At 40.6% G+C, this 24503-nt stretch overlaps 6 protein-coding genes across 6 annotated transcripts; 2 read left to right on the forward strand and 4 right to left on the reverse strand.

Annotated features, from left to right (window-relative positions):
• Positions 1-532: 532 nt before the first annotated feature.
• FOMMEDRAFT_168328 (uncharacterized protein) lies at positions 533-1382 on the reverse strand (the record flags this gene model as incomplete). Its single annotated transcript, XM_007266993.1, has 4 exons — positions 533-642; positions 700-910; positions 967-1156; positions 1211-1382. The coding sequence occupies 4 exons, from the start codon at positions 1380-1382 to the stop codon at positions 604-606; spliced, it is 612 nt and encodes a 203-aa protein (XP_007267055.1). The 3' UTR covers positions 533-603.
• A 210-nt stretch (positions 1383-1592) lies between these two features.
• Positions 1593-3764, reverse strand: FOMMEDRAFT_168329 (alpha/beta-hydrolase; the record flags this gene model as incomplete). Its single annotated transcript, XM_007266994.1, has 13 exons — positions 1593-1796; positions 1851-1993; positions 2050-2161; positions 2241-2379; positions 2438-2458; positions 2523-2690; positions 2752-2961; positions 3026-3146; positions 3198-3218; positions 3283-3335; positions 3386-3400; positions 3460-3603; positions 3671-3764. 13 exons carry the CDS (start codon positions 3762-3764, stop codon positions 1628-1630), a joined length of 1410 nt encoding a protein of 469 aa, XP_007267056.1. The 3' UTR covers positions 1593-1627.
• A 240-nt stretch (positions 3765-4004) lies between these two features.
• FOMMEDRAFT_20460 (uncharacterized protein) lies at positions 4005-5267 on the forward strand. Its single transcript, XM_007266995.1, has 6 exons — positions 4005-4172; positions 4238-4392; positions 4457-4565; positions 4621-4650; positions 4720-4794; positions 4852-5267. The coding sequence occupies exons 1-6, from the start codon at positions 4023-4025 to the stop codon at positions 5182-5184; spliced, it is 852 nt and encodes a 283-aa protein (XP_007267057.1). The 5' UTR covers positions 4005-4022; the 3' UTR covers positions 5185-5267.
• On the reverse strand, positions 5247-7570 carry FOMMEDRAFT_168331 (uncharacterized protein; the record flags this gene model as incomplete). The annotated part of the gene is made up of 4 exons (XM_007266996.1): positions 5247-6067; positions 6119-6962; positions 7025-7169; positions 7225-7570. 4 exons carry the CDS (start codon positions 7568-7570, stop codon positions 5366-5368), a joined length of 2037 nt encoding a protein of 678 aa, XP_007267058.1. The 3' UTR covers positions 5247-5365.
• Positions 7571-7939: 369 nt separating this feature from the next.
• FOMMEDRAFT_20462 (mitochondrial import inner membrane translocase subunit) lies at positions 7940-8839 on the reverse strand. The gene is made up of 5 exons (XM_007266997.1): positions 8746-8839; positions 8589-8688; positions 8350-8536; positions 8168-8290; positions 7940-8109 (listed from the first exon to the last, which is right to left on the reverse strand). The coding sequence occupies exons 1-5, from the start codon at positions 8775-8777 to the stop codon at positions 8072-8074; spliced, it is 480 nt and encodes a 159-aa protein (XP_007267059.1). The 5' UTR covers positions 8778-8839; the 3' UTR covers positions 7940-8071.
• A 13-nt stretch (positions 8840-8852) lies between these two features.
• FOMMEDRAFT_168333 (uncharacterized protein) lies at positions 8853-11627 on the forward strand (the record flags this gene model as incomplete). Its single annotated transcript, XM_007266998.1, has 6 exons — positions 8853-9084; positions 9158-9568; positions 9726-9882; positions 9944-10012; positions 10065-10290; positions 10353-11627. The coding sequence occupies 6 exons, from the start codon at positions 8853-8855 to the stop codon at positions 11625-11627; spliced, it is 2370 nt and encodes a 789-aa protein (XP_007267060.1).
• Positions 11628-24503: the final 12876 nt, after the last annotated feature.

The raw sequence follows: 24503 nt of genomic DNA on the forward strand, positions 1-24503 counted from the left end.
GTACTCATACTAGTACTTTTTAAGTTAAACAAGGTTGTTATATAGTATTAAAATGATTTGGTATATAAATAAGTAAAGTAAATGAGGTTTAGAAACTCAAACTTAGTATTTAATTAGAGAATATGCTTAGTAATACCGTATACTCGTATACGGCGTATACGGAAATTTTTTACTTATGGTATACGCATACGCGCGTAAATATACGCCCGTATTTTCAGCTAAAATTTTCTCTTACGATACGGTGCGTAAGCGTATACGCTGCAGGCGTATCCGTAAATTACGCTACGGTGCGGAGCACTACTAGATGGTTCCCCATGCGGTCAACTCTGCGCCAAGTAACAAATTGAATGAGTCGACAGATTGTAATTTGCGCAAAGGACACTAATTTCTTCTCCGAAGTACGAATGACAGGTCAAGTCATCAATCACCTTTGCTAGATCCTTATTTGCTACTAGTACTTGTTAGAAGCTTGCTACATTGGCAGGCCTCGTTAAATACGGTTCGCAAAAAGCTCACTGGAAAATTCACATCTGCCATACTTGAAACACTATGCGTACAAATGGATAAAAAGTACTAAAGTTACATTGTCCTACAAGTTACGCGTTATGTTTGCTTCGTGTGCAATCCCTGAGTCAGTTGGATCTGGACGAGAAATCAGTGAGTGATCTAATATTGCATATTATACGGGTCTTGTCTCACCTCAGAGCTTGAGAGTTTCCTTATTTCGCCTGGAGCGCTTGTCTTTCCAGTGACCGCGTCAAATGCATTTTCGACTGTGCGCCCAAGCGCACCACGCGTGGCAATCCAATATTGGATCTCCTCCGGGATGACTTCGATGACGGAAATGCGAGGGTCGTTTTCGTCGCCCTTATGCACACCATCCTTCAGGTCGCCAAAGTACGCTGCAGTACTATTAAACAATAGCTTGCTTCAGTATTACCTCATCCCAAGGAATTGTATACTTACATGGGACTCCAGAGCTTTTTGATGAGTTCACGGTCCTGGCTAACAGTGGCAGTGCCAGCGAAGGACGCCCAATTCGTGGTCTTCTCATCAAAGAACGAAATGTTGACATGCGAGTCCTGCTGCAGCTCCTCGAACTTGTGAGAGACGTTGTTCGCAAGGAACGTCAACGTAAGTTGAGTATCGGAATACGCTGTCTTGTTCTTTAAGTATCGCAAAATAAAGGTTCAACGACTATAATGCTCACGTCCTGCAGGGGTCATTGCGCGGGAGTGCAACATGCCATCCTTGTCACGGGTGGTTAGCATGCCAGTCTTGACGACTTTCAGGATAGATTTCAAATCCTCAATTTTCTTCTGCGGAGTGACGTCGTCGTTCACGGCGTTCGCGGTGTACGGGTCGAGTGTTGGGTTGACCATTGTTGAATATTGTTAATCAGTGAGAGTGGAACGGTGGAATGTCTGAGTCGAGTGGGAGACATGCCAATTCATTCTGCTCAGTTTATAAGTGTACGATGAGAGCATTGGCGACGTCATTCCGCCACAGTTCCACGATGTAACTGTCGATCCTCGGTTCCTCATGTCGTAATCGACGCATTCATAAGATCACGTGGAGAACTTGATTGATTTAAGAAGTACATATTGACTCGAGACTGGGAGCTACTTTAATTGAACTCCCTTCGCGAGATCTCAAATAACTTCCCCAGGACTTCTTTCGTATGCTTCCGGAGCCCGTCATGGAACATTTGGTTCGTGATGAACTGCTCAGCCCCACGGACCTTCGCGACCGTTTCCTGAGCAAGATCGAAGTCGACATACATATCATCAAAGTACCTATAAAAACATTCCTCTGAGTTTAATCCAAATAAGGGTAGCGAACGGATGTACGAAGCAGCAGTGACTTTAACTTCATTCTTTGCCAGTTGTTCCTCATCGTAAAGACGTCCCCAGTCTTCATAACTGGCGAGAATGTTGGCGGCGTTCTTAAGAGGTTTGAGTGCTGCGTAGTCATCAAACATGTCTGGGAATATCTGTATCGAATTTTCTAAATATCAAGTAATGTACCGACATAGTGGAACGAACTTACCATCTCTCCGAAATAGTATACTGGTACAGTCTCCGCCTGTGTTTTGACATGATGCCATGAGAATCTGCGATCGCTCTCGATAATCCAATTCGCACTCCACTTCGAGGCACGGCTAGATGTATTAAGAAAATTTTACATGGACGAATCCATATTATGGCAAAGCGATTATGACAAATGAAAAGACAACGAACCCTTGACAGTAACATGCCTCGTGAATAATGGCATATATTGGGTTTCCATCATATGCAGACTCGTTCTGCACAGATTGTAATAGCTTATACGATAACTTGCCAAAGAGTTCAAGATCATTCGTTGCGCGAAGGACGAGTTCTGTCAAGGAGAAAATAAGAATAAAAGGGTTTGAAACAAAAATCTTGAATGAACATACCATGCACTTCGTCAATCCCATCTATATTAGACAATCAAGAGAGCCTTACAAAAGGTGCCTCGCTACTAAATAATCAAATACTCACTTTCCATTCCGAATTTAATGCCAAGTTGCAACCAACGATTGACGGAAAGTCGTCCACCATTCGGGAGGGTTACTTCATTCGATTCCAAATAGCTCAGAATATTCCGAACTCGCATGATGTCCTGAGGATATTTCTCGTAATAGATTTTGTTTCGCTGAGCTACTCTAGCTATTTCATTATCCTATAAGTCGGTACTTATTTGTACGAAGAATGTCGGGGTGAGGCTCACAGATTGTCTTTTCATACACCGGGTCAGGATGGTCCACAATCGGTGCGAGCCCACCAGTAAGGAACACCTCCTTCAACCCGTCGGGAAAGAATGATAAGTAATTGAGAGCAATGAATCCGCCATAGCTTTGTCCAAGCAGTGTCCACTTTTTTTCCGCCTCGTTTTTCTTGTGGGAGAGGAGAGCACCACGAATGAATTCGCAATCCCGAACTTAGGCTGCAGGTTAGTAAAAGAACAAATCACTCTTGTTAGAAGATGACGTTAGAGGCTTTACCGATGTTGTCTGCACGGAAATGCTTCAGATAGTCCGCCTTCTCTTCATCCGACTTGTGTTCTAAAAGCTCTGCGGAGATAGGCGTGCTTAAACCCGTACCCCGTTGATCGAGCCACAGAGTCTAAATCATGGGATATATGACACAAAGAATACAGACAAGTAAACGATGTACCTGATAACCTCTTTCATGTATCTTGCGATCCAGTCAGAATGTTCTTACTCGACACGTATAAGCCAGCTTAAGCGGATAAACTCACCTCTTCCGCAAGATGACGAGCAAAACTCGTGGTTACTTCGAATCCCGGACCACCTACGTGGGATGTCAACTCGATATAAGCATCTAGTGCATGGAATTCTTGCCTTGTAAGTACACCACTATGAATTAAATGTCAATATAAGCATAATATCTGTGTCCACGATCACTAAATAATTACTAAAAGGCAGTTCAGCTTCCTTCTTTGGTGTATCTGCCTTCTTCAGTGGAACCATATTCCTTGCATGGACGCGGATCTTCTCTCCATCTGGATTTGAGTAATCCAGTGGAACAGAGAAGGATCTCTCTACGACTTTGATACCATCTTTAATCGGTTAAAATTAAACTGTTATCGAACGTAACACTCCAATACGAAGAGAATTGAGCCGTACCTTTTAGGACATACGTTTCCAGATTTTCCGAGCTAAACTTCAAGCTCTTAGGATGGGTGTAAAGATGCCTGGATGGAGTAGCGACAAAAGACATTCTCAATGTTCTCGTCGAGGAACGATAGAACGTCCTCCAAGTTGTCCACATGTGACAAACATGACTCAAGGAGTTTGAGCTGTCTGTAATCGAGTGAGAGAATAAGTTCCAAACTAGGAAACAATCAAGCACGTGTGTCAGTTACCAGCGTCGATCTACCCTTTCCTCATTTGGATAGCCGGACAGCGCAGACATCGGCACACTCTGAGGCGGGCTTCGCTTCACCAGTCTGCGACCCTCACCGCATCCATCAGTACGATGCTTGGTTTATCCTCGTCGTCTACAAACAGACGGAATAATGGAGCTGGAAAGAGTTCACGAAAGACTTGGAGGCGCGCATTCAAGGCTGTGATGCGCTCCTACAAGTTCAAGCTTCCGAATTATGACCTGCCGTTGCGGCTTCGACCAGTAAGTCAAGTCTTCGACACAATTTCGTTCAAGTTTGTGACTTATACGACGATGAAACTATATAGTGGTTTATAATATTCACTGCAATCGTGATGTTCATGCTGGCATTCTTAAGTTTCACGAATTTCGCACAGTCGTTACCACTTAACAACAAGATCCTTCATCTCGTGTGTCTTTGTCTGGCCACGACGGTGTTCTATTTCATCTTTGACGTAGAAGAGTGCGTTGCTCCTATAATTCATTGTTACGTTATTCCTTGCTTGGCTAATGGAGTTCTGAGATAGAGATGCACGGCGAATATGGATATGGCGACACGCGCCGTTAATCCTGACCGCCGTTATATGCTTCTTCTTCGGAGGGATCGTCAGCGAGATCATCCAATCACTTCTTCCAGTTGAGCGTTTATCATCCATCAAACGTGTTCATAGTCTCAGGCAAGTATCCACAGTATCAGGAATTCGACATGGGTGACATCGCGGTGAGTAACCAACCACGGCTGCAATCAAGAATTGCACAGCTTACAGTAATGCTATATTACGATGCACAGGCAAACCTCCTAGGTTCCGCAATCGGCCTCTGGACAGCGTATTATCTAGAGAAATACTATAGACATCGGAGAGAAGTACGTCTTCCTCTCCTAGCTCGCGTATCACGTCCCAATCTAACTTGAAATGGCCAGATCGCACGCTTATACCGTCCAGTCGCCCTCGACGCAGACGACGCCAGTCTCACCGAATCAGAAGACGAAGACAACACACTAGGAACAATGCTCCTTCCCACGCATCACGACCGTAGAGGGACAAGTCTCCCCAGTACTCCCGCAAAAGGCGATCGCATTCGTATTGGCGACGTATGGGACGAGCGAGAAGAGCTCTTTGGTATTGGTGACAGCGATAGCGAGGACGAAAATCATCGTGGCGCTGCTGCTTCACGGCCACCTCCTGCACGTTCATCAGGAGCTTCAACACCCCAACAGACTGCGGGTCCAAAAATCATCGTCACGAGCTCTTGAGCCTTACGGATGGATGTTTTGTACGCTTCTAGTGGTAAATTTTGAATAGGGTGTAAATGTTTGTAAGATGAGACGCTAAGCTGTCTGAATGCTATCTATCTGTTATCCTTACTTGTTTCGTGGCGCGCAAGCTCTGAAGGCCCAAGGGAAAGAAATCCAATCTACCATCAAACGTGCGAGGTTACATTACATTATCCTCGTCAATCTTGTCCCGCGCCGTGTTCTCCTTCGGTCCTTCAAGCACAGACGCAAGTTTTTCCACTTCATCCTCAACTTCCCCGATCTCCTTTTCCCGCCTCTCTACAAGTCTCTGCAATCCTTTGCATGCCTCATTGGGCACAACACATATTTGCCTATCCAACACACCTCTCAAAGTGCTGCTCATATCCCTTGCTAACCCGTCACCCACACGGCTAAAGGAACCCCACCACTTTTCTCGTGCATGCGCCCAACGTCCCACTGCCCAGCGCAGACCAAGGAGCGTTCCGAGTAGTCCGGCTCCGATGGAACTGGCTGCATCGGCTGTGGTGTTGACATAGAGAAGAGCAGACGAGACGGTGGACAACGTGGTTGTCGAAAAAGTGAGTAAGAGGAGACGTTGAGCTGAGAGGTGTAATGAGCGTGTTGCGTGCGCTAGTTGGGCGGTACGTGAGCGGACAGGAGTGAGTAGAGCTGGGATTGGTGTCGAGTTATTTGATAAGGGTGAATAAGTTGGAGAAGGTGCAGATGAAGTGATTGGGAACGACGGTGCTGATGTGAGTTGCGCAACAGCATTTTGTAGAAGAGATGATTGGAAAGTTGGAGGAAGAGAAGCAAGAAGAGTCATTGTCCGTGAAACCAAATGCACTTGACGCGCAGAAAGACGACCAGTATGGAACATCAACTACTCATAGAGTCAGCCCAAGTTTGAACATTGATATGAAATCAATCGTACCTCCTGCTCAAACTCCCTTGAAAACGCACGCTCAACTGCGTTATCAACTCGGACGCTCACGTCATCTACGACAAACGGCAGCCGATACCATGTCAATCCATTTAAAACAGGTCTGATATCTACAGCTGCCCTCTCAACTCCTTTGGCTATTCTCCCTTGTTCGTCTGGAGTCGCTAAATCAGCATCGCCACCCAAGATTTCCGCTTCAGCGCATTCACGTTCTTCCAGTGCGTGTTCCTGCAACGCACTGACGCGACTGCGTACATAACGCACTTCTTCCTTTGCCGTCTGTAAGACCTGCTTTGATGCTGATACAGCGTATTTCGTCATTGTTAGTTCTGCATCTGCACGCAATCGAGCTGTCCCGAGAGAAACCACATCGGTTAGAGTCTTGAGCAGTGCCGGAATTCCGGAAGCCAATACGTCTTCCTGAAAACTACGGACTGTAGTAGCAGATGATGGATCTTTCGACAATGTTGTCGCTCCACGGCGTGCACGGGAGGTGTCAACTAAAAGAACCCTACTTGCATCACATCCATATTTGTCCGCAACTTGAGAACGAAGGCGTTTTGCTGATGGAGATGCAGGATTTAGAGCACTATCCACAACTAGTAGAGCATGTGTGTTCCGTAAGAGCGTGAAAAGGACGGGGAAGGAAGGTGATTGAAACGGGGAAACGACAATGATCAGAACATCGGCTTCTAAAAGATGCGCGACAGTTTCATTTATGGGAGTCGAGTGGCTGAGCCCATGCAGCGAAACAGGATGTGAGAACCGAGTGAAAAACGGTGATGCAACGGATATTGCGTTCTCGTCAACAACGTCGGAATCTACCGCAGCCGCTCTAATAAAAAATGGGTTAAGGATACGTTACGCTCATCATAACCTGCAGTGCTTAGCGCGTACCGAAACAGAAGAGCACGTCTCCGTGATCCTTCCCGTGTTGTCCAGCGTGTTTGAATAGCAGAGCGTAAAGTCGCATCCGAAGATAATGGATCGTCTAGCAAAACGGTGACGAGATCACGAGCCGGGGTATCTTCCTCGCTATACACTTCACCTCAATCATCAGCACCAAAATAAACGTGGGCATTAAAGCATTGACGTACCAGCGATTCGGACATCTCTACCGAGTTCACAAGCGAGAAGAGAGTCGCACGCTGAGACGAGAGGTTCAAGTATTGAATCGGGTCTAGCACTTGCTTTGCCTCTGAGACGTAATGATGATGCTAAGACTGATCGCACATTTTGTAGAGAATATCGCGTTTCGTCTTGCCGTTCGTTCAGAGTTTGCGTGGCATCTTTGAGCTCCTCCTTTGCTAAAGCGGCAGAAGTTGAAGCTGTGCGGTAAACGACTTGACAATGTCGTACGCATCGAGGTCTTACAACTTTGAACCCATGCCGTATGAAAGACGCTGGACGTGCACTCTGAGCCAAAAGTGCATAAGAAGGCATGCAGACAGTGCTCGAGTGTTAGTGCTCAAAGCTTTGACGTTGCTCACGTGACCAGTTGTCAATTGTCCCTTAAATTTCTTCCTTTTTTCGACAGCACGGTTTGTTCGATAATTTTACTAATTCTTACGCAGCATATTTTATTGTGCTTATTGAAAAGCTGAGTGAACATAACCGGCGAGAAGCGCCAATAGTGACAATAAAGATATGCAAAAGGCGAATGAGACTCTGTGCCAATTAGTATCGTCGGTCAGCGAATCAGGTCGCATGTCATTCCGTGTATCGGAGGTCCGCCAGACTTTTCAGCAACCTCGGGTCAGTCGCTGTACGGCCAACCAATAGTCGCATACAAACTCGCATTTCTCGTGGTGATAATACCAAAGTCCTGGTGCAGTAGGTGTATTATGCATCGACAGCTGAGTAGGGATAAAAGGTAAGGAAGTGCAGATGTGACAATACATAAGAGATCTAATGTGAACGAGACGAAGTGCAGTGTGCAAAGGACTATGCAGGAGCTGTGGCTGGTGACATGCTTTCGGGTACTGGAACCAATGAAAAATGAGGTCATGACCGCGCGGAGATAACGAACGGTAAACGTACAAGGTGGAAGTTGCTGTCGGTTGCCTTCGCTGAAAACTCTGTTCAGCAGGACACCGACACCCTCGAAGACGCCTAGAAGTATACTACATGCAATGGCAGAACCAAGTGCAGATCGTGGCCCACCTGCGCAGTGAACAAGCTTGTCAGGCAAGGAAAGTAGGAGCTGGGTGTAATAGACGTACTTCGTGCTGCGAGACACCCGCCAGTCAAGAATCCGGAGATGATAGCATTCCATGCATCCTCTTTTTGTCGGTACCCCTTTACCGCACAATCAAATGTCGAGAACATGCCTCCCCAAACACCGAAATTGCCTCCAGTTACAGGCGCACGAGCCTTAATGACGGAAACTGCACCGACGAGGCGTTCGCCCTGAAGTATTACGATAAATAAAATGTATTATGAGAAGAACACTCGGACATACCCTTGGCGAGTTCCGTGCCCCTTTGACACCATGCCAGATACCTCCACCAATGGCACCCATAGCGAATGCACCGCCGAAGTCGTTGAGGACGACCCAGGGACTATTCGAACAGAGAAACTTAGCAGCTAGTAAACTCAAAAATGCAAAACATACGCACCAAGGATCGCGAGTGTGGTCGGCGTGCGCCATTTTTGATTTTCAGAGCTTTGTCTGACGGAAAGGAGGGGAGTCGGTGAAGACGAGGTGTCCAGCTCAGCGGGGCCGATGGCCGTGACGAATTTTTGGGATGAGGTAATTGACACGGTCACGCGCGGAATTATGTCATCATATGTTCTGTTCAATCCATCTCGCGTCCACAAACCAACATCCTGTCCTCTAACCACCACCTCCGAACAACCGAGGCTTGCGACTGCATCCTCTGATGAGTACTCTAGCCGCCTCCTCCTCTTCCATTCCACTATCCCGCCTTTCCGACTTCCGCAACCACCGCATCGAGGTATTCTTAGATATTCCGCCATCTCCTGCACAAACTGTGCATTTAACCACGAGGAATACTCCGAACGCCACAGCGAAGTCAACCTTGCTGACACAGAATATGTCTGGATCTCAACCCAACTCTATCTCAAAGAAACGGAAGCTAGATGTCTTCGTCGAGATCCCCCCGTCACCATTCCATCGCTCAACTCCTGGTAATTCATCTAGGCCTTTCAGCGGAACACCACTACAAGGGCGACGTAGTCAAGCCTTTGTCGATATTCCGCCCCCGCCATTGTCTAAATCATTCATGAAGGGTACGCTCAATAATGGCATAAGGCCAAGCCCACTTTCGAAGAGGGCTTTCAACGTCAATGCATCTACAGAATCTCCAAATAAGAAACCCAAGTTATCCATGACAGCGAAACAAAGAGACAAGGAGCCGGAAGGTTATCCCAATGGCTACTTTCGCTGTCATCAATGCCGACGGAAATTTGATAACTCATGTGAGTATGCCTATCCATCAACAATTATAACATAGTATGGACGGAAACAATATGTAAGCATGTGCCCGTCGAGGCGGACTCTGCTCCTTCCGTTCCCGTGGTTCCTACGTCGCGAAATGCATGTCAAGATACCCTGCTGAACCCTTGTTCTATCTAGTGGGCCTTCATTGTACAATTCTTTCCAAGAAACGCTGCAAATCCAAATATTGCAAGCCTTGCCTGAGAAATAGATATGGTCAAGATATTGAAGCGATAAAGCATTGTACAGCCGCTCAAAATGGAAGACATGTATCTGAAGCGGGCTATCAATGGGCGTAAGTCAGATTTCGTTGTTTCTTCAAACAATGTGTGTTCAAACAAAGAGAACCCATATAGTTGCCCTAAATGTGAGGATACCTGCAATTGTATTCGGTGTCGAAAGTCGAAAGGACTTCCTCCTACTGGGTAAGGCTACCAACTATATATTGTCTGATGCTGTTTTGACCCGCTACTATAGAAGAATACCGGTGCAGTTACAACCCATGATGCCGAATGTTCCGCTGCATACAGCTATGGCGAACGTATTCAGGCTCAATTCGAATATTCAAAGTAGCGACGCGAAGAGCCTTCAACCGGAGCAACCAAAAACACGAGCTCCACGAGTCAAGAAGCCGATCCGAGAGCCGAAATGGACCGCGGTGCCGACGGAGCTGGACCTTTCGCAAGCCGAAGATAGGTTTTATGTAAGTATCAAGGTGTATCATGCCAAAAAATTCAGGCTTCTCACAATTGTCCACCGCTGCAGATACGAGAATTCATGCTACGATTTTCTCCATTAATAACGAGAGTCGGCGTTACCCATTTAGAAGATCTGGACCTCTTTGACGTGCTCAGCCGACCGTGCGCGAAGGCGCTTATATACGGGTTACTTGATTTAATTGTGGCGGATGCAGAGCCGGATGAACAGAAAATCATTCGCGAGACACTGAAGAAAATCAGCAGCTCAGGCTCAGATCCCGCAGTGCTCTGGGCTCGTCTCAAGATTCTTCGAAAGGCCTTGCCGAACGATTTCTTCGTCGTTCCAATTCCGGACCCCGCATCCCGACCTTCGTTCGCAGAAGATGATGCCGAAGACGAGGCCGACTCATACACAAATCGCACAAGCTCCCGCATTAAGTCACGCACAAACACAAGAAATACGCCTGGAGATGAAGAAGTCCTTATCCTGGATAATAGCGTGACACACCCTCTGCAGCTTATACCCTGCATCATCGCACTTTGCGAATGTGCCATGCAAGGACCCTCTATTCGCGCTGACATTGAAAAACAAGCGAATGACGCACGGGAAAAGAATCGGTCGTATTTCTCGGAGATACGCAAGGAGAACGAACGCTGGGCTGAAGAGCGTGTTTCTCTTGGATGGGGCGAAAGGAAGGATGATAAAGAGCCAGTGAACGATCAGAGCGCTGAAGGTACTTCGGATAAAGGAAAGGCTAGAGAGAAAGATCCGGAGAAGGACAAGGCATATCGCACTGCTTACGCAGCCCATAAACGGAAACTCGCGACACTCGAGAATGCGCGTATGCTCGAACTACAAACTTATGCACCACGTTTTGGTTCATTAGGCAGGGATTCATCTGGGCGTGTGTACTATGCTTCTTCTATGCGCCAGGACAAGGACAAACGCAGGAAGCCAAAGATACCGGATGAAGAGGACCGAACAGGACTCCGCAAGTGGGGCTGGTTCCTCGCGGTCTGGGGTCCGGGTGGAATAATAGGGCCTGCTAAACATGAGAAGGAGGAACGTTGGTGGGGCTTCGCAGACCCTAAGGAGATTCGACAACTTGCGAAGTGGCTTGGTGCTGCAGAGGGCGTCGATGGGAAGGACACTTTCGTTGAAGGCCCTGGAGGCTCAACTGTGAAGGGGATAGAAGACTTGAAGAAGGTTATTACCAGTTCAAATAGCTCAGTGACGAGTCCCGAGCTTGGAACTCCAACTCGTACACACGTTAAGGCACTTGTGAAAGGGATAAACGAGTATGCTGATTTGCTTGAGTGGCGTCTTGGTGAGGAAGTTTAGATTCGAATTAATATCATATGGATATAGATAATAGTGTTTCTGTGTATGCATTCTGCAACTGTCCGATGCAGATTGCCTTTGCTTTGACTTATACCTAACTTGAACGCTTTTATATATTACGATTTTCATAGAATACTCGTTCCGCTCCGCGTGTACAATACTTCGTCCAGATGCCGGTCGCTTGACTTGCACCTGGAATAAATATCAAATACGTGACAAAAATAAGAAGCCAATGGGAAAACACAAATGTGTCTGGGCGCGATATCATGCGCCTAAAATATCCCAGGTAAATAGGGTTCCCGGCATTCATTAGGATCGAACGGCGAAATCGCAGCTCCAAACGCTTGGTGTGCCTTCCTCATACGAGGATGCTAATGAAGTATTTACAATGTATCAGCTGCGTTGAAAAGAGACAACAAAGACTATATGCGTACTGAATCTACTGATTGCGTATTCAATTTCACTAGTACCATCAGTGCTTGATCTGTAATTCGTTCGTTCAGGAAACGCCACCTCGCACGCCTCCTTCAGGTTGACCAGCATGTAACTTCCGAAGATGCAGAGAAGCGTTGGACTTCCAGCAGCATTCAGAAGTGTCGAAACGGATGGATTGCTCACAAAAACCTGATTTTGGACTATTTTTAGTACGCAACAGAATATTTCGCTATATATATTTGTCAGCATAGAATCTCGAGTATGCAAAATTCTACTAGCAGACAGTAGGATAAGGCTTGGTCAGTGACGATAACATTAACAAGATAGAATCCCCTGAATCCGGATGACATTCTCCAGTACCCTGAACACTTGTAGAGAGCCAAACATAGCAAGATTGTTCCATATATCAGAGGGGTAGTCCTATCCCGGTGAGTCCAAGCTGAAGTATTCAAAGAAATCTCTTACCAAGAGATGATGACCAGTGTGTTTGGAAGATCTCTACTCACCCAACAAAAGGTGATGCCCTGTACAAGGCTTCCAACACACACGAGGCAAATTCACATTATGTATTGACCAGAATTTTAGTCAGAATGTAAAAGCAGCCAATCAGAGCAGCTTTCTCACGTTCTGATTAAAATTCTGAATACTTCCAAAATTTGATTTTGCCTCGTGTGACAGTAACTAAAATATTTTCAGTTAACAGTCCACATATCATTCTAACAGACAAGGCAAATGGCAGTCTCACTATCTTCAAATAACCTGTCACAGACAATAATACCAAGTCTAAAGCCTGCTTCTACAGTAAGAAGAACCTTTAAACAGATTGAAAGACCCTTGTCTGTCAAGCTCTTCAACTGTATCTTTTGCTAGTAATTTGTCATACTTACTCTCATAGTAAAGAGCCAGGACATGCCTTTGAAGGAAGTCTACAAATATTGTAAGTACACAAGATCCTTATTGACCACAAGCTTTACTTTTTCACCTTCAGTGAAAGTCAGGGGGCTTGCCCTCTGGACCTCCTCTTAATAATAGCTTCAAATGTAATTTCTGTACTGTATAATATAAATAAATAAATAATTCTATTAGTGTAACAATAAATATAATAATATGATCTAAATACAATCATACTAAAGCCTCTTTAAATACAACATTATAATTCATTAATAAGACCTGTGTTATTAGAGTATTAGAGTATTATTAGAGTTTAGTATAAAAACTTGTGATTTGAATATATAAAATAATAATAGTTACTTTGACAAGAGTGTTCTTTATATTTCACTCAAAGTCTTCTAGGATTTAAAGGTGAACATTTAAGTAAAAGTAAAACAAACAATTTTCTTAATTAATAAGGCATTTAATAACTTGATATTGTTAATCTCAAGTACTAGTTAAGGTAGAAGAGAATCAGTTGAGTCTGTAAGGTACAGACACTGAGAGGAATCAAGTGTGAGAAGGAATAGGTAGATCCAAGTAGAATGTACAAGCTCTGAAGGTGACAATTAACAAGACAAGAATAGTACAGAATGACAAAGCTACACTTGGAATAAGACAGTATGAGACAAGACTAGATAAAGTAGAATGTTTACTACTAAGACTGTCAAATTACACACTAAGAATTGTAGTAGAGTAACTTGATTATTAGAAAGTATGAATTATATGAGAGTATTTATAGAAAATATGAGTCCTTTGTAACTACTAGTCCTTTGTGAACAAACCCACCACTGTTTCCTTTGTATCAATCTGTCCAGAACTCCAGGTCTAAGTCCTCTTTGTATTAATCAATCAATTGTCTGAAGGCTCTGAGTCTTACCTTTGTGGATTGAAACTATAGTCTGAAACCTAACTAATCTGAATTAAGCAACTAAGACTATTGTTTGAGTAATGATGATGTAATCAAAGGATTGCTAACATGAGGATAATGTGAATTTGATACAACTGAGCCCTTCTGATTAGAACATATTAGAACATATGTGTTGTATGAGTGTGACAATATATTTAAAAGATATTAATCAATTTTATTATTATTATTCTATATTTATAAACCCTTTTATACTAATTCATATAGTTTGTATTAATATATGTGTTACAGTTTTAATCAAATATAAACTAATTATAACTGATTTTGTTATCTACTATACATTAGTCAAATTCTAGTATAGTTTGATTAACTCTTTATAGTACTTATTTATCTACTTTATCTGTATATAATATATAAGGAAGTGTTAGATTACTTAATAAAATAGACTAATTATAATGATTGATCTACTATCTATCTGTTTGACTTGAATAAGTAAAGGTGTAGTCAGGCAAATTATTATGTAAATATGGTACATTACTTCTAATACACTATTATACTTCTTTACTCAGTTATCTCATTTTTATTCACTCTCTATTACTACTCAACTTTAATCTTAAGAGTATGTTATCTTGTATTTAGTCTGTATTTTGTGTAAAAGTATGATTAAGTTGATTTTGATTACTTTGTTCTTTGTATTCAGGTTATTTAATATTTTACAATATACTCAGAACTTACTAACCCTTCTGTCTGTAAACCTTATATTCCTCTCCTATTTTCCTACTCATTCTGATCAATTTGTGTAAAGTAACAATATATGTAAACACCTCCTTACACATTATACAGTCATGTCTAGCCTCTTCTTTAATATTCTCCTTTAACTTAATAGTGTCTTTAATCCTTCTATAGTCTACAATCTATCTATCTGATTTGATTCCTACTCTAAAACATTTTTGTAATACTATTGAGTCTACTTTGTACAATAATATAAAGTGTGACTATCTTGTATACTACCTTTTTAAGTAGATCTTAAATAGGTATAATAAGTACTATATTGATGAAAAATTCATTTTGTCTTAGTATGTGTCTCTTACTAATGTATATTAGTAGTTGGACAATAGTATTAATCTTAATATGTATAATACTCTCTTCTCTCTTATTAGAAGAATACTAACTGTCTTCTAAAGTACTATATTAAAGCTTTCTAATATATAAATAGTTAGAAATTATACTATAAAGATAATAAAGATACTTGTACTTAATTCTGATTTGAACAGAATGATTAAAAAAGTGTAGAGTAAAAAGTAGAGATTTATAAAGCTACTCATTTACTACTGTATAAATACTATACAGAGTTCACTCTTGTTCTCATCTATTGTATTAGAATTGTCTCAGTTTTTAAGTATTATGTATACACATTAAAGGAAGAACTAAAAGGTGTAACTTTAAAAGTAGTAATAAGAGACAGAGTAGAAGAAAATAAACTATATATAATGTATAATATACTCACTTTACTAGTTCTGATTATTAGGAATAGTAATATAATAGAGTATAAAGGGTAAGACTTATTAGCTTGTAGAGTAAGAGGGTAGAGGAGTCCTACTTTAGTCAAGCTACAAGTGTAGCCTAGTAGGTTGAGAGTAGAGTACTTTTAAGTACTAAGTAACTTAAGTTAATAAAACTACTTTTGAGGGCCAAACTGGCCTTCTTATATACCTTTTACTAGAGTAATGTTACTCTAGTAACTTTAGTAACTCTCTTTACTGTTGTTTCTATGAAGTAGAGCTGGCTAATCCTTTAGACATTATGCTACACTTCTTATATTCTAGATTAATCTTCTAACACTAGTTTGTGTCTTCTTATATTTTAGATTAATCTTCTAATAACTCCTTTACTGTATTGTTATGTTTTCTATACTTCCTTTTAAGCTTCTAATGACTCCTTATGAGTCCTCCTGACTAGTTATACTTTCTAAGCTGTGTAATACTTTTCCTATAGTGTAGAGCTTTGTATTGTTCTGTAGTCTTCTTATAACTTACTCTGACTCAGCCTATACTTCTTGTATACTAGTTTATAATACATTTTCTTATAAGGTAGAGTATTATAACTTCTAATGACTCCTTATAACTTCTGTAATATAAAAGACTGTTACTTTATACTATCTCTAGAACTGACAACTAGAGTTTTAGTTACTTCTCTAAGTCTTCTTTAATAGACTTAGTTTAGGAGACAATTATCCTTATTAACTTCTAACCTTATCTTTATACTTCTGTATTCAATTTTAGAACTTACTGTTAGGATTGTAGGATTGGACCTATTTTGTTTTCTTCATATCTTTGTCAGCTTTATGAAAGACCAACATTATAACTGGATTTTTATAATCCTTAACATCTTATCTATTGTTTCACAAAGTTTCATAGAGATTGTCTTAGTATTGAGTGTAGGAGAGAGCTACAGAGACATGAAGTAGTGTATACAATCACAATGTAGCTAATCTATTTCTTGCCTAATATAGTAACTTGTACCTTTCTTGTGTAATAGTCTCTTAGTCTATATTCTCTAATGTACAACACTCTATTAATTCTTCCTGGCCTCTAATACACCTGTTAGCTTTGTAATATTTGTCTTTATTATTTCTTTGATCTTATTCTTAAGTTTTATTCCTTACTTTACTCTTGTTATTCAGTTAATATAAAAAGTAGTTTGTAGATACAGTAGTTCCTTAGTTTTTTAACTCTTCTTATAGTTCTACTTGTTCTTCTAGTATAAATCCTAGCTAGTAGCTTTGGGAATATAGTTGGATTAAGGGCTACAGGTCTACATTCACAGTTTGAGAGTACTATTAACTTAGAGAACACATCTTCTCTAACATAAGAGTTAAAAAACTTATTTCTACCTTAATACTACTCTTAGTCTGAGCTACTACTCAATCAATATCCTTTTAGTCTGAGCTACTACTCAACTATCCTCTCTATCTAATCTTACCCTCCTTTGAGTCTGAACTACTGTTTGATTCATTCTACACATAGTTAGAGCTACTACTCAACTTTCTCTAACTCAAGCTACTACTTAGTTACTCCTCCTACTCAATCTGTCAGTAACAGTGTAGAGGGGACCTAAAGGCTCAGTAAGGGGACCCAGGCTACAACTATCCTATACAACAGAGATGTGGAATGTAAGTACTAGAATATAGTCAGAACTCACAGAACAGGTAGAGAGAGAGAGTGAGACAAGAGTAGAGTATATAGAGTGAGCCTAAGAGTACAGGACTACCTAGAGTAGACAAGATCAAGACTACAGGACTAGTCTGATCTTATACACCTATATATACTAAACTATACAAGAGTACTCAGGGAGTATGAGTCACTTAAGAATGATAAGCTATAAAGAATGAAAGAAAGGAATGTCAAAGATAAAGGTACAAAGAATGAAGGGATAGACAAAGGGTAAGAGACTATAGAATGATACAAAGAATGAAGGGGTGGTCAAAGGAATGGAATGATGAAGTAAGGAAGGGTAGTAGTAAGAGTTAGCACACATATAGTTTATAGACAGTACTCTTAAGGGACAGAAGTCCTAAGTTCTAGTATAGAAGGGTGTAGAACCCTCAGAACTGAAGGTACAAGAGTAGAGAACTGTAACATCACCCCCCCTCTAAAATCAATCATCCTGATTAGTGAACATGGGGCTTAGTCAGTAACTCAGGCATAGGTCAGAATAGTAAGGCTTAAAAATCTGTAAGGCTGAGTTTGTGTAGAGTACCAGGATAAAGCTGATAGAAGTCTTAGATTGTCTTAGGAGTATAGGTAAGGTTCTTAGCAGGTTCCCAAGTGTGCTCCTCAACTAGGTACCCTTTCTAGTGAACAAGGAATTTGAGTTTTCTGTGTAGCAGCTTAGTATCTACTATGTACTCTACTTTGTATTCTAGTTCAGAGCTAATGAGTTCTGGTAGAGGTAGAGAGAGTCTTTGTTGTGAAGGAAAATTGGGATTATAGTACTAAGACAACAGAACCTTATTAAACACTGGGTGTATGTACTTCCATGTTGCTGGAAGTTGGAGTTTGTAAGTAGAGGCACTAACCTTCTTTTTAATAACAAAGGGTCTGAAGCACTTGTTGTCTAACTTCTTCATTAGGTGATCTAAGGTCAGATTAGTAGCTTCTAGTATAACCTTGTTACTAGGCTGGTAATACTCAGCCACAGACCTCTTCCAATCATAGTTCTGCTTCATAACCTGTACTGCCTTCTTCAAAAGAGCTCATACATCCTCCCTAGTTCTGTACATCTGTTCTACAAAGTCTGTTGTAGATTCAGAACTACTGTTCCAGTTTGGAACTGTCCTCTAGTACAAATGTCTCTTATGATTGAGGAAGAACAGGGATTGTCCTGTTACAGAGTGTTACTAGTTATTGTGCACAAATTCTGCTAGAACTAACTATTCAGACCAATCTGATTACTAATGATTGATAAACATTCAGAGGTAGAGTTTGATCTCCTAATTGACTTACTCAGTTTGACTGTCAGTCTGTAGGTAATATACAGTAGAAGGGTTCCCTTGAATTCTAAGAAGCACATACAAGTCCTGTATGAATTTTGACTCAAATTACAGTCTACAATTGTGAATGAGCTTCTGAGAGAGTCTGTACAACTAGAAGACATGATTCTGATAAATACACACTATACTTTCAGAAGTGAGTTCTATTCAGGTTAGAACTATGTAGACTTGCTTAGAGAATCAGTCAACAATTATACAGATAGTGTTGTAACCCTGAGACTCAGGTAGCTTGCTAATCAGGTCTACTAAGACTTCTTCCTAAGAGTAATCTAGGATCTAATACAGATGTAGGGGAGCCTGAACCCTTGTCTAGTAAGCCTTAGTCTGTTAGTATATATTATAACTAGTCACATACTTTAGGATTTCCCTCTACATTCTGGGCCACCAGTAGTTCCAAGTAATGAGTTCCTACATTTTGTGTCAGCCTGAATGTCCTATAGTCAGATTGTTGTAATAAGCTCAGACAATGTTCTCCTACAGTTTCTAATCCTTCAGAACATACAGTCAGCCTTCCTAGTAAACCTATCCATCCTTATCCTCCTCCTAATCCCTTGCCTGCTTCTCTAGCTGCTTTACTATGACTCAGTCCTGTATGTGTCTCAGAGCTTACTATATACAGGTGACAAAGTTAACATCCTCAGATTTGAGTCAGATCTCTCAGATTGTCTTGAATGCAAAACAGGAATTGTCTAGAAGAACAAGATTTTTGTTATCATTCTCCCCCCTTTTATGACCTACTTGTCTCAAGAGTAAATAAGCTTTTGTCATTTGTGTTCCAGGTTTGTGGGTTAGTACAAAGTCATAGTTCTACAGTTCTAACATTCAGTAGGCCTAGTAGCAGTTAAGCTTCTGAGGTGCTTAGAAGTACTAGAGATTAAGGTGATCACTCCAGATTGTAAACTTCTACACTGTACTAAGGAGATATTGATACTACTCTTCTAGGGAACAGACAATTGTAAGGAGTTCCTTATTATAGATAGAGTAGTTCTGTTCTGTTACAGAGAGGGATTCCAATTAGAACACTATCAGACACTACTTTCTATCAATGAACTAGGACAGTACTACTCTATTTGCAAAGTTGGAAGAGTCAGCTTTGACTCAGAACTTGTCTACAACTGTTGGAACTACTAATACAGACTCACTAGTAATAGTCTGTTTGAGGGACTTAAACACAGACTACTACTGATTACTCTATTACTAAGGAACATCTTTGCTAGTAAGATTGTGAAGGGGCTAGACAATAGTACTGAAGCCTTGAATAAAGTGTTAGTAGTAGTTTGTAAACCTAAGGAACACTTAGACCTGTTTCAGGTTCCAAGGTTGTGGCCAGTTCTAAACTACAGTTACCTTTGCCAGATCCATACAGACCTCTCCTCCACTAATCACAAAGCTCAGATAATCCACTAACTCCTATACAAAAGAGTACTTTACTTCTTAGAGGAACAGCTTATTATCTTAGAGTTACTGTAGGACTACTCAGATTAGTTAGTAATAATACTCAACTGTCTGAGTGAAGATTAGAATGTTGTCTAGATACACACTAACATGCTCTAAGTTAATCAGATCTGTAAGAATGTGATTCATGAATGACTAGAATGTTGTAAGCAAGTTAGTTAGTCTGAAGAACATTATAGTTAGTTTGTACAGTCTGTAATTAGTTTAGAATGCAGCCTTCTACTCATCTCTGTCTTAGATCCAAATATTATTATACTCTCACTAAACATCCAACTTAGTGAAAACCCTAGATGTATGTGTCTTATTAATGAGCTCCTGAATCAGGGGGAGTAGGTACTTGTTTTTGATAGTACCCTTATTGAGACAACAATAATCCTGAACTAGGCAGAGCTTCCTATCTTTCTTTTTGACAAAGAAGAAAGGGGAGGCTATAGAGGACTTTAAGGGTTAGATCTAGCTGTTCTAAAGATTTTCCTAAAGGAACTTGTCAAGCACCTCCTGTTTGTCTCTGTTGAGTAGGTAGACCTTATAATCCTTAGGTTGGAAACTCTCAGTCAATTCAATTGTATAGTCCTAAGGACAGTGTTTAGGAAGCTAGTCAAATTCCTCTTTACTAAAGACTTTAGGAAACTCTTAGACAAAATCTGGCAGGTTGGGTCTACATGTGTTTGAGAGTAGAGTTATTCTGAGAGGGTTCCAGACTGGTTCTGTCTTAGACATTCTTCAGATTGACTCTATTCTACCTTGACTAGAATATGTGTCTACATATCTATTCTAGTCAAAGAAGAACAACTAGTCACCTTCATCAGAACTGTTAGTAACATTAGAAGTGTCTGTATCTACTCAGAACAGTAGTACAAGATAGCTGTAAGACTCAGGACACTGATTGAAAGTGAGTGTCTACTCTAACTAGTCAATAGTAGAGTTGTAAGCCTTGAGCCATTTGAATCTAATGAAGATGTCTGTCTTTCTAAGATTGGTGACTCTAAACTCAATACTTTCCTTATAATCCTAAACAGTCATTTGTAGTTGGACAAACTTAGTAATCTGACTATTCCAGTTCAGGGTTCTGTCTGTATTATATACTAGGATTGGAAGTAGAATGTGTCAAGTAGGGAGGTAGTGTTCCTGTACAAAGGCCTTATTAATATACAAACCAGTACACTTACTGTTTACTAGAGCTATTGTTTGGATCTGGGGGGATCCTGAGAAGGGAGCTAAGAGGACAGGGACCTGGAGCTAGTACTTAGAACATCCTCTAATAAACTACTGCTTGTTCTGAAGGGAATGTACAGCTTGTACAGCCTTGTCATCTAAAAGAGTGAGTATATATACTAACATTTCCTTAGTAACCTCTCTCTTTCAACAAGGACAGACTCATGTTCTTAGCTGTAAACTCAGCTGAGACTATCCCTACTTGATACTACAGACAAACTACTGAGTAGTAAACAGGGCTGGGTAGTGTTCCAAACATTCTATAATCTTGGAACACAGAAGTGACAGGTTGGATTGTACAGATTTAGACTCAGATGAAGTGTAAAGAGAAGAATCAAAAGAATCAGAAGAAATAGGAGAACTATCTACTTTTGTTTTTGGCTTTTTTCTTTCTAATAAATAATTTTGTTATTTTACTTTTTCTACTTTTTCTACTTTTTCTGTTTTTCTTACTTTATTTACTTCTAATCCTACAGTGTCTATTGAATCAAAAGTGGCTGTTAAAAAATCCAAATCATAGTCCTTCAGTACCACATTCACTGTTGGGCCTCTACAAAATCCTAGGGTACATAGTCAGGGTCTGAGAGTTTCAAGGTGACTTTTAGATTTGTAGAAAGAGCTTCTTACTACAAATCCTGTTTGTCACTCATTATTACTCTAATGACCTGACAAATATACTGTTGCTTCTGTAGGCAGTCCTTAATCTAGTGTCCTGACTTTCTACAGGCAAAGTATACTCCTTACTTTTGGGCTTCTCTAATGTCTATTAGAACAGATTGATTACAAATTACAGGCAGATTAATCTGAGGGCTCAGAACTGTCAGAGCCAGACACATGTGTAGGCATTCTGTACAGACTTGACACATTCAAGCTGTAGCTTAGTCAAAGGAGATAGTACACATCTTCCACTCAGTGTAAGTGACCAGTTCTAACATTATCCTAAGAATCTTATCAACCAGTTCTGAGTAAAGAGCTTTTTCAAGTATTCTAATAAGGACATTATTGAACCTGAGTATGAATCCTGCCTTCTAGGCCAGGATATCAAACTCCTGAAAGAAGGCATTAGTAGAATGTTTGCCCTGTCACAGAGACACAAGCTTGTTCTACACATTACACTTCTTATTCAGATTAATAAAGGAAGTACAGAGCTGCCCTATGAATTCTGAGTATGACTTATTGTTCTAAAGTCAGATCAGGCTTCTAATCTGATAGCCTTCAATCCAGTTCTGGGCCCAAGTGGCTGTATTACCTTCCTTCATGAAGGAGAGGACAAATAGGACACAATTGAGATCTGAGGATAGATCAGTTGAAGTAGTAGCTATGTATAGTTTGACTTGGTACTGAAAGTCCTCAAAGTGCTACCTATTAAAGTCTGAAGGGCAGGCTATATACACTTTCTTTCTAGAACAGGTTGTAACTTCTAGAACAATCAGAACAGGTTCTAAAGGGGCTGAGAGCATGTAGTTGGCAAAGGCCTCTTAGATAGAGGTCTGTATGTATTGAGCTAGTTCTGCTTGTAACTACTGATCTGGTGGGACAGTAGGGGTAGTAGTTAGTGTAGGAGGGTTCATGTTTACACTATAAAGGAATCAGTACTAAACTAAAAGGGGTAATAAATGGAAGAAGGGTAGTAAAAGTTTAACAGAGGTTTAGAGAGTTTAAAATTTAAAAATGTAGAAGGGTTAGGACAAAGAAAAGAGATTGACACAACAGTAAGTACTAATGCTCAAAATGTAGGAGAGTTGTAGGGTGGTGATGAGTAGTCTTGATCTAATGTCAGTAACAGTGTAGAGGGGACCTGAAGGCTCAGTAAGGGGACCCAGGCTACAACTATCTTACACAACAGAGATACAGAATGTAAGTACTAGAATGTAGTCAGAACTTGTAGAACAGGCAGAGAGAGAGAGTGAGACAAGAGTAGAGTATATAGAGTGAGCCTAAGAGTACAGGACTACCTAGAGTAGACAAGATCAAGACTACAGGACCAGTCTGATCTTGTATGCCTATATATACTAAACTACACAAGAGCACTCAGGGAGTATGAGTCACTTAAGAATGATAAGCTATGAAGAATGAAAGAAAGGAATGTCAAAGATAAAGGTACAAAGAATGAAGGGATGGACAAAGGGTAAGAGACTATAGAATGATACAAAGAATGAAGGGGTGGTCAAAGGAATGGAATGATAAAGTAAGGAAGGGTAGTAGTAAGAGTTAACACACATATAGTCTATAGACAGTACTCTTAAGGGATGGAAGTTCTGAGTTCTGGTACAGAAGGGTGTAGAACCCTCAGAACTGAAGGTACAAGAGTGGAGAACCATAACACAATCTGTCTAATCTACCTAATCTGAGCTACTACTTGATTAGTTTGCTTAAGCTGAGCCACTACTTGTTTAAGTATTCCTTACTCCCTTTATAAACATACCTTTACTTTCTTAAAGAACTATTAAACTAATTTACTACTCTATTAATTTTATATTGTCCCTCACTCATTTGTTACTTCATTTTTCTATTATTTTATACTCTACTCTTAAGGTTGAATTGCTACCATCCTTTGCTCTCTTTCACTCTTTTGAGTTTGTATGTTGTTTTTACAATTTGTATAGTTACACTCTTTTCTAAACACTTTTTAACTTACTACTTGTAAAGCTTAATCTCTAGCCTTTGTTTACTAGTTGACTAGAGTCTCTCTCAAGTAGTAATACCTTCAGGGACCTCACAGTCTGAAAGTCCAGTATTGTCTTACAGTTATTTAGTGTTATTAGATAGGAGTCACTAGATTGTACTTAGAACAGAGTATATATAAGTAGCTTAAGAGTTTAAAACTAAAAGATTAAAGTTGCCTAGGTAGTAAACTAGTTGAAGGAACTATTCCTAGGACTTAGACATTGTTTATAATCATTCATACTGGCCTTTAACAAAGACCCAAACGTTTTAGAGCTTACTCAAGCATTTGAAAGAGTATTCAGTACTTTAAAAGTCAATTTATTAGAGCTAGCCTTAGGAATAATGTCAAATCCTTCAGGAAACTCTCTTATACTCTCTCACAAACCTGTACAGCCTTAGTAAGGTGTATATATACACTTAAACATGAATTCAGTCTCTCAATTAATTACAGAAGCCACCAGTCAAGCTGTTACTATAGTAATACATTATACCTCTATTAGAAATTCTAGAAAGATTGTTACTACTCTCAGAGAATACAAAGGAGGCAAGGATTATTAGGACTTTAAAAGAGAATGTCTACTATATATTCTAACTAATAAAAGAGCCTTCTATAGTAGTAAAAAGAAGATACTCTTTATACTTTCTTATCTAAAGGAAGGGACAGTTATTATATAGGTAGAAAATTAGGTTACTCAAAACACAGACAATAATAGTAAAATCCTTTACACACAAACATTCTAAGAGTTTATAGAGT

Source organism: Fomitiporia mediterranea (genome assembly GCF_000271605.1).
Source record: "Fomitiporia mediterranea MF3/22 unplaced genomic scaffold FOMMEscaffold_6, whole genome shotgun sequence".
Lineage (NCBI taxonomy): Eukaryota > Fungi > Basidiomycota > Agaricomycetes > Hymenochaetales > Hymenochaetaceae > Fomitiporia > Fomitiporia mediterranea.

Coding starts and splice junctions, on each gene's coding strand:
- FOMMEDRAFT_20460 (XM_007266995.1), top strand. CDS start 4,023: ATGCTTGGTTTATCCTCGTCGTCTACAAACAGACGGAATAATGGAGCT. Junction 4,566..4,620: donor TCATCCAATCACTTCTTCCA/GTTGAGCGTTTA, acceptor AAGTATCCACAG/TATCAGGAATTCGACATGGG. Junction 4,651..4,719: donor TCGACATGGGTGACATCGCG/GTGAGTAACCAA, acceptor TACGATGCACAG/GCAAACCTCCTAGGTTCCGC.
- FOMMEDRAFT_20462 (XM_007266997.1), bottom strand. CDS start 8,777: ATGGCGCACGCCGACCACACTCGCGATCCTTG. Junction 8,689..8,745: donor GACCACACTCGCGATCCTTG/GTGCGTATGTTT, acceptor CTGTTCGAATAG/TCCCTGGGTCGTCCTCAACG. Junction 8,291..8,349: donor CGGGTGTCTCGCAGCACGAA/GTACGTCTATTA, acceptor TTCACTGCGCAG/GTGGGCCACGATCTGCACTT.